Genomic DNA, 9,199 nt, shown 5'->3' on the forward strand with positions numbered 1-9,199 from the left:
GAAACGTGGTGGCTGGCTCCCCTGTGAGCCCCCAGAGCACCAGCTGCTGGTGCCAGCTGTCAGGCACACACATCCCCAGGAATCCCAGCTATCTCTTGAATTCCAGAGACACCATTTGGACCAGGACCAGCACTGCTGGTGTGTCCTGCCACCAGCGATGTAGCTGGAACACAAGGATCTGTGCTTGAGGCGAATGCTGTGGCATATTGTCAGACGCTCGGTTTAACTGAGCAGGGAATACATGACTGTTTACAGGTTACAGGTTAAACTTCTTCCATCTCCCACCTATTGGTTTGAAAACCTGCAGGTCTGGTTTGTTCCATTGTGATGGAACCAACACAATGCTGGTTCCAGCTCAGACAAAGGTGGAACCCCCAGTTCCATAGCTGCTTAAAGATTGCTGCTGCTGCCGCCCACGGGATAACTACAGGACAGGGAGACAGGCTGACCCAGTGGGGAAGGGCTGCCAGGCTGGCAGAGAAGCCACAAAGAACACAGTTCTTGAGGACTGGTAAAAAATAAAATATTATTGGAGGTTAAAATAATACAGATTTTATGCCAAAGAAATGTCAGTTCATGAAGTTAAAGCCACAGTGGACAGATGGTGTGTGTATAACCAGTGTAGCTTCCCCATGTTTGCTTAGATCATGAAAGGCTTTGTGTGCTGTTAAATAATTATTTTCATTTTTGCTGACTGTTGCAATGAAAAATTCACTCAACACCCCCCAATCTGGATCCCACAAGTGGGCAATTCATCCCTAGAGAATTTTGATACCTGAGAGAACAAGGTCCTGAATGACACAATCAAAGGTTGAAGTTTGCGTGCTGTGGGCAGAAGGTTGACTTGATGGTCTCCAGAGGCCTTTCCAAACCCATTTTGCCCACGATTTTTCAATCCCTATGTGAAGCTGCCCAGCTGTCAGATGAAAGGTTCAGCTTTCTGCCACAATCGGCTGCACGCTGGATATGTCCGTCCTTGCAAAGTTCCTGTGGGAAGGTGTCTGTGCCTTCTGGCACGTGCTGCTTCTTTTGCAGCGGCAGTTCTCAGCCTTGGCATGCCGGAACAGGGGGGAGACGGGCTGCAGAGCGTGGCCCTGAGCCGTGCTCCTGCGCCGGCACACACACAGCAGGGACCGCAGCTCCGCGCGGAAGCTCTCGTTCAGCCAGCAGTAGATGAAGGGGTTGTAGCAGGTGCTGCTCATGGCGAACCAGTGAAAAGCAAAGTACAGAGCGTTGCTGCTGTAGATGGCCCTGCAGGAGATCAGCACCACGTAGCAGTTCAGGGGAAACCAGCACACGGCAAACACAACCACCACCACCATCAGCATCTTCAGCGTCATCTTCTTCTTCCGCTGATGGGCGTAGTATTGCTCCATGGTGAGGTCCCCAATGGCGTTCCTCAGCCAGAGCTTTTTGGCCACTATGGCATATGTGATGGAGATCACAAGCAAGGGCAGAACATACAAGAGAACAAAGGTAGTCAGGTCCAAATACTTCCAGAAAAGGTCAGCAGGAGGAGGGAAGCTGGGGAGGCAGACCATTCGGATGGTTCTGTTTCTGAAGATCAAAGAGAAAGAGCTCTCAATTCCACTACCAGCTGCACACATCTGAGGACAAACAGCTCAGACATTCAGACAAGTTTCAGTACAGGTACAGGTAGCAGAATTCATGTGGTGTCATGGGCAGGTGCCACTTGCAATGGAAAATTTTACTCTAGGTTTGACCTTTGGCTCCAAGGAAGGTTATCTTAAACACATCCCCAGGAAAAGAAAGAAACATCCATATTGGCATCTGTGTCCTCTGCTGATGAGGAGGCCCTCTCCCCTGTGCCCGCCCCAAATTGCATGGTTGAACCTCTGAGCCCAGAACAACTAATGAACCAGCCTGGAAGCAATTCCATCAATTGTCATTGTCCCTTTGTGACAGACACAGCACCCATGTGAAGGGAACGAAAACTTCTCTGTTTCACCACCCTTTCTGCTCTCATAACATGGATGGAGGAGTGTGGCCTTGGCTTCTATGGGGCTTTGCAAATGTCATACAACAAAAAATATGCAAATGTCTTACCCAATATAAAACCTTGTCAGAGTCTGATAAATGGCGTGTGGCAGCGAGAAGCAGCTGGCCATAACCCAGATGATGATGATGCAAATCCCTCCTTTCACCATGGACATGCGTGGCTTGAGAGGGTGCATGATCACCTGCAGAGAAGAACGACTCCTGAGGATTTACAGTGTCTTGGTCACTCTTTAAGCCCCATGTTGCATGTGACATGCAGCAGCAGCTCCACATCTCTTCGGTGTGAAAAGGCAGAGAGATTTGCTTTACAGGACTTCTGGGAGCACAAGGGCTGGGAAATGCATGGAGTTGTGCACGTATTGGATGTTACTGCTGGCCCAGAGCCTGAGCAGAGAAACACATCCTGTGTGACCCATCAGCAGGACTCCAGAGACCACGGCAGTGAGATCTCTGTTGAGCTATATGCACTGTGGAGGATTGCCTTAGGCAATGAAACAATAATTAAAAATAGACCTATCATGTCATCCAGATGATCTCTTGGCTGATGAAGTCTTCGGTATTTTATGCATGTTGTTTCTAGTCCCATTATAAATACCTACTTAATCAAGCTGTACAGCTCTCCCAGAGTATCTGCCTGCTGTGGTATTTCTCAGGATTAGCAATATTTATAGAGGCAAATGTTGGTTTCTCTTTTGTCCGGGACATCTCCTCACTTTATCTCCTCAGGTCATTCTAGTTTATTCCAGCCCTGAGGAACCCACTCCACTGAATTTAAGGGCGTGTATTGTTTGCCCTTAATTAAACAAACTCTTCTTGATACCTAGCCATGCCTTGCAATCAACCCAGAATCTACTGATTAAAATGAATCACTGTCAAAGTGCTTTGATTTCAGGAGCTGTAATATTGCACATGAAATGGGCAGACTGTCAAACTCCTTGTGGTAAAAAGGACAGAAGTGGCAGTCCCCGTGATTCTCTGACACCAGGTAGAGCCAGTTCTTGTTTTGAAGTTCATCCAGCCACGGCATTTATCACGTGAAGCTGCTTTTCTGTAGCAACAGTTTCAGTGACTCCAGCACTGCAAGAAATCCAGTATGCCTGAGAGCACACCTTGCTGTGTCTGGCCTCCCAGCACTCAGCACTGATCAGCTAAAGAACAAATTACAAACTCTGTTTCACTTAAGGAAACTCTTCAGTCCGTACTGATTGCTTGACTTGATAGGTTTTCCTGGCTGGTAAGTATCAGGGCTGGAGGAGAAGAGAATTTCTTACCTTGAACTGGATGAGTTAACATAGTTCTTAATGTTTCCAGCCTTAGTGCAAGGAATGGGGCAAGTGTCAGAACAGAAAGACTCATAAATCTGTGTGGAGAGATCGTGTGGGCTGGCTGGTGTTTGAATTCAGCACTCATCCCCACCCTGCTGGTGGGGCTGTGCTCTGAGCCAGGGCTGAGGAGGGCAGGAGCCCACGAGCCCAATGGCCCAGGTAGAGCAGGGCTGGATCAGGCTGTCTGGCACTGATCTGAGGTTTTCAGCATCTCCAAGGACAGAGACTCCCACTAACCACAACCTCTCTGGACAGCCTGGTGCAGTATTTCATCACCCTCACTGTAACAAACATGGGTGCTTTGTCCACTGCCACGAAAGCTGGAGTTCTCCCCTCTGTTCCATGAGTCTCAAGACAGTGCAGGTTTCCAGGCACTCAGATTTGAGGAGAAAACAACTATGTATTTAGCACATATTCTAGCAAACATAGGGAGGGTGTCTTCAACATACCTGGTGCCGGTCCAGTGCAATGGCAGCGAGGGTCAGCACAGACACGTGGACAGAGCAGTACTGAACAAACCGGCTGATGTGACACATCAGCTTTCCAAAAACCCAAGTGCTGCTCACAAACCTCACCTGAAGAACAGACAACATCAGATTAAGAGGAGCAGTACCTGAAGAGAAGCCAATTGGCTTCCCAGGTGCACAGTATGGAACAAATGCTTTAATACAGCTTCCTGAGGCTTTGGAGGTGCTTTACCCTCAGTTTTTTCTTAAGGAAACAGTGACTGTGCAGTGGTCTGTGTATGTTGTGTACATGTGTACACTTGTACAGTTACCATGGCCCTTCTGGAACACATAAAGAAATCTTAGCTCTGCTCCTCAACAAGGTTCTTTAGGGCACACTAGGTGCCTCCCAGAGAACATTATACCTTTGGACATGTGGATGCTGAAAACTGCATGGTCTCCAAACATAGTGAGAGAAATCCATGGAATCCATCTCACCTGTTTCCAGAGAGGTCTTAATGATGATGGCTTTTCTGCAGAGGAGAATGTGCCAAATTGCTTCATTCCCTTGTTATTCCTGACTGTGTAATATTAATTACAATTTAATGTCACTCATTTTGCTGCAGATTAAGCTAATTTGAAGTAAAGCACATTAAAGCATATGTCCACAGAAAATTAGTCAAGACTAGCTAATCTGTTTTCAGTTAGTCTAATTAATTTCCCCATAGGGGTGACTCTTGCACCACTGACTGTCACTGAACTAGAGCAGTGTGCTGGATCTCTGGAGCTAGTGTAAAGCTGATTCCTGAGAGAGCTGATAGAAATTTAATTACACGTGCCTAGTGTGTGGTTGTTTGTGTGTGAACACACAAGAGGGCACCAGGTTCTCCCTGAACAAATTACAGGATGCAAATCCCATCAGAGCAAGGCAGAGAAGTCCCACTAAAGAAACAGTATCATTTTAAGAAAGGGTGAATTCCAATAGCTAATTCAAGACCTGCTTTCGGAAGGCTGAAGAGCACTCTGGGCAGGGATGAAGCAGGACTTTGAACAGGAGTGCTGGGTCAAATCCAGGAGCAGAGTCCTGTGTACATGGCATGTATAGTCTGTGACAGTGGGGCAAGAAATTAATCTTTAAATTTTCCCACCTCATTCATTTAATATTCTTTTATATCATATATTTTTTAGTCACTGAAAATAAAAAAAAGGACTACTAGTCCCAGGAAGCACCATCTGTAGTGGCCAAGGGAGGGACATGCCACCAACACTGTTCAGTGCAGCCTGAGCACTTCCCTGAGATGCTGCACAGAGACTGACTTGGTTCATGTTGTTTCCATAGGAAACCAGCCATCAGTTGGATTTTCTCGTGTCAAACTTGTCCCCACTTCCTTCCCCATCTACAGGCAAAAAGGGCTCCCAGATCTGTGCCTTGCCCAGGCAGAGGGGGAAAGCTGCAGCAGAGTGACCCCTGCAATGGACTGCGGGGTGGGGGCGTGAGCCCCCAGCTCCACTTGCTCAGGGGGTGTTTGGGATGGGGGCCATGACTGCACCCTCTCCAGAAGGCAAAAGGGGAAGGGGGGCAAAAGTAAATCTGGTTACCAGCCTGGTCCCAGCCCTTCAATCCTAGTGCACACATCTGACAGGCACACACAGACACCGGCAGGCACGGCTGCATGGGGCTCACCAGTGTGAAGGGGGTGTTCAGGGTGGTGATCATCACATCGGCAACGGCCAGATTTACGATGAAGAGGTTGGTGGCAGAGTGCATCCTCTTGTTCTTGATGACCACGTGGCACACCAGGATGTTGCCGAAGAGAGAGATGCAGATGATCACAGAGTAGGCGACAATCAGCAGCGCCTTCACTGTCCGGCTCTGGGACTCACCCTCGTACTTGGCTCCACTATCAAAGTCCCCCAGGTCCTCCAGGTTCAGGTCACTGTGGAAGAAGGACTGGTTAGGGAAGCCGTACAGTGCAGAGAAGAAGCTGGTGGTGTTGTGGTTCTCCGCTCTCCAGAAGGGCTTGGGCATGTACTGCAAGGGGAACCAGGTGTGCTGTCTCATGGCTGGGGCAGCAGAGCCCTGGTCCAGCCACACTCGTCAACGCCTTCTGCCAGCTCAGCTGCTAAAGCCAGTGGTTGCAGGAGGGAACACACACATTTGCCTTTTAAAAATCTGCCCCATGGTTGCAAACTAGAGAAGAGTTGATAAATGGGTCCTTCTGCCTGTGCTGGGGACGCATCAGCTTCACCTCAGCGGCTCCCTGACAGCTGTCCTTCTTAAAGTCCCATATATCCCCCACAGAGAGGCTGATTCAGAGGCTGAAATATCAGAGATCCCCAAACACTTTCTCTCTGCACCAAGGAAGAAATCTTAGTGAATAATTCCTTTTGGGCACTGTTCTTCAATCTGCAATTTATCCTTGGAAATCTGCTTTACTGGTTCTCCACACAGTCCTTAATCCATCAGGGTTTTGCTTCCCAAGAGTTTTCAGAGGTTGACAGAAAAAAAAAAAGCAAGGGCTTTCTTTCGCTTTGCTTTTCCCCCTCCAAGTATCTCTGACTACTCAGTGAAGCAGCTTTGCTCAGCAGCAGAATGGTCCCTGTGTTCCCTGTGATATACACAGCTGCCAGATGACACACTGCACAGGAAGGAGCCAATGGCAGATCTCTTCCCAGTTTTTCCTGAGGTGTATCACAACCCACACGTGGGCAACAGCACAGCCTGACATGTGCAGATCCAGAGAGCAGCAAAACACAGATGGAGGGTGGATGTGATATGATCTCCCCCGTCTGCTCTCTGCTCTTCTCTGGACACCCAGCACAACAGCTACATGGGGGTGAAGCATCTTCACTACTTTGTGGCACCTCTTTTCATCCCAGAGTTTTAGCAGAGAAGATCTGAGGGCCTTGTGCTTGGCCCCAGCCCCTTCCTGCTCTCATGTGGTGCAGAGGACAGAGTGAAAAGTGAAATGCAGTCTGACAATAAGAGCAGCAGCCCAGCATGCACGGGGGCACCCAGGATGGCCAGCTGCACTCTCTGCATCCCGGCTGGGCTGGGGTCTGCGCTGAGCCCCGGGCATTCAGGCACCTGCTGGCATCTGTGCAGCAGCCTGGCAGAGGCTGCAGGAACACGCAGGGCTCCATCCCTGGGCTCCCTTGCTGTAAGGCCCCTTTCCCATGGTCCCTGCCATTTCCCTGCTGTGCATCAGGAGGGTGAGGGGGCACAGCAGCACTGGCTGTACATGCACGAACCCAGCAGCAGTGAGATGTCCCAGGTGCCAGAGGTGGGTGGCTCTCATCCCATATTCCTGCAGAATAGATTTATTCTCTCGCAGGTACAAACACTTCAGCAATCACATGCTGGTTTGCTGCAGTTATTATTCACTTGCAAACATTCTGAGCTGCTCAAAGCAGGCTTTGGGGTTCATCATGCCTTGGTGCTAGCTCCTCTCAGTCAGACAGACAAAGCAAGGGAGAAAGGTACTTTTGCCAAGATGTCCAGGTGAATTGTGCCACTCTTTGTTTCTGTGGAAGATTTTTGGCTTTCACATGTTGACACTACTTGAGACACAAATTACTGGAAATTTTCATTTTTGTGAGATTATTTAGCATTCTTCTTGTTAGTGCTCTTTTGAAAATAGATGTCAGATTGCTGAAATGTCAGTTGAGATGCACATCCATCTTCTGAACAGACCTAATGTGATCTAATGTTATCTCATCAGCAGATCAATGTTGATGAGGGCCAGAGCTATACTATAAAAATTCAGATCCTTGGCAATATGAAAACACTAGATTTCAAGCACTTTCACAAGTCATTACCATGGTTCATTGCCGTTGTTCATGGAGGCCAAGGGGGCTGTTGGGAACAAGTCCCTGTGCTCAGGGGGGTTTATGGAACCTTTCCTGTACTTCCCTGCAGGGACTTTTTCCTGCCTGACAGAGAGAAGTGAGATAATTCAGCAGTCACACTCGTTGTACAGCATGTGAAAGCATCCAGGGTCGAGGCTGCTTGCACTTGCACCTGAATTTAAGCTAATTTTGAGGAAATGAGTTCTAAAGACATGATTAATCTCCACTACTGGACAAAATTTAATGATGAGGCAAATCATAATAGCAATGGAGATTTTCTCCACAGGTTGTTACTATAGGCTCAGGGGGAACACACATTCAAATGCTTGTCCCTGTCTGCTTCCACGAAGATGTACAGAAAATGCTTTCATGACTGGAGTATTGAGCTCAAAAACTGAATAAAATTGTCCCCACAGGTCCCTGCAGATTGTTATATTTCATATTTATGAGGTATGTAAAGACTTCCCAAGAGGGCAGATGAGAAATCCTGCAAACCCAAGACCACTGCATTAAAACTTTTCCTAATGCAGGTATTCCCATTGTGCTCCAACTGTGGATTTTTTGGTTTCTTGCCTTGGTCTTCTCCACCCATCCTTCCCTGAGCTCCACTCCTGATGCTGAGTGTGGGCTTCCCATGTCATCAGGAAAGGAGGTGAGAGCTGCTGGAGATAAAGTGCTACCCCACTTTGGGTCTGCTCTCAGGAGACACAGAGCTGGTGCCCAGAGCACCCACCAGGAGTGTCCAGCCTCTGAGAGAATCCCCTCTCCTACCAGCTGGGAGCTGGGCCACAGGAAGCAGGGATCCTGGCAAAGCCTAAATAAACCAAGGTCTGCTGGTGCAATAATCAGATTTCTGGATTGATAAAGAAAGTGTCTCTGCTTTGCCATTCAGAGCTGAAGGCAGCTGGAAGCAGACAGGATTTTTCAGTGCCTGAGCCTCGTCCAAAGGGAGAAAATTCAACAGCTGAAATTGTCAAGTCCAAATGAGAAAAATTCAGTTCAATGTGTTTGTTGCACCATGCAGCTTCTTGCAAGATTTCTCTGCCCTATAAAGTTTCATAGTTTACTCTTTTCTATGTTAAATAAAAGTTTGGTAAATAACAGAAACAACAAGAGCTATAGAAAAACCCCTGAAGTTTTATTTCACTCAAAGGGTGTGTTAGAAATAAGGGTCTGGACATTCCTCATATACCATGAATCTGCAACATTTTCTTCTTTCATATTTGCTTTAATGCACTTGGGACACTGTATTCTTCTTCATTTGCAATGATTAGTCCTGCTTTTGTGACTCAGAAAATGTGGGACAAACAGGCACAGGAATTTTCCAGGACACCTCGTGGACTTGATCATAATAAATAACCCACATTCAGCGATAACAGAGTGAATGCCCCAGTAATACATTAAATAAAGCAGTTCTGTAATTCAGACAGGTGTTAACCATTCAAAACCACACTATACACGATGCCTTTCTGTGCAGGTGGGCCAAGGTTTGGCTCCTGGGGCTCCTGGGGAGGGAAAGATCTGCTCAGCTCACAGCAACATGAGGATCACCTGTGTGCT

General features: G+C 47.8%; 1 protein-coding gene across 2 annotated transcripts; it reads right to left on the minus strand.

The window, feature by feature from the left end:
* Positions 1-348: 348 nt before the first annotated feature.
* On the minus strand, positions 349-6,524 carry LOC137482392 (G-protein coupled receptor 83-like). 2 transcript variants are annotated; one of them, XM_068204665.1, is made up of 4 exons: positions 5,475-6,524; positions 3,794-3,919; positions 2,068-2,201; positions 349-1,420 (listed from the first exon to the last, which is right to left on the minus strand). In XM_068204665.1, exons 1-4 carry the CDS (start codon positions 5,850-5,852, stop codon positions 1,045-1,047), a joined length of 1,014 nt encoding a protein of 337 aa, XP_068060766.1. In that variant the 5' UTR covers positions 5,853-6,524; the 3' UTR covers positions 349-1,044. The 2 variants fall into 2 exon arrangements, with proteins under 2 accessions (XP_068060766.1, XP_068060765.1); XM_068204664.1 differs by having other exon boundaries at positions 349-1,557; positions 5,475-6,521.
* Positions 6,525-9,199: the final 2,675 nt, after the last annotated feature.

The sequence above is a fragment of the Anomalospiza imberbis genome, chromosome 14 (genome assembly GCF_031753505.1).
Source record: "Anomalospiza imberbis isolate Cuckoo-Finch-1a 21T00152 chromosome 14, ASM3175350v1, whole genome shotgun sequence".
Taxonomy (NCBI): domain Eukaryota; kingdom Metazoa; phylum Chordata; class Aves; order Passeriformes; family Viduidae; genus Anomalospiza; species Anomalospiza imberbis.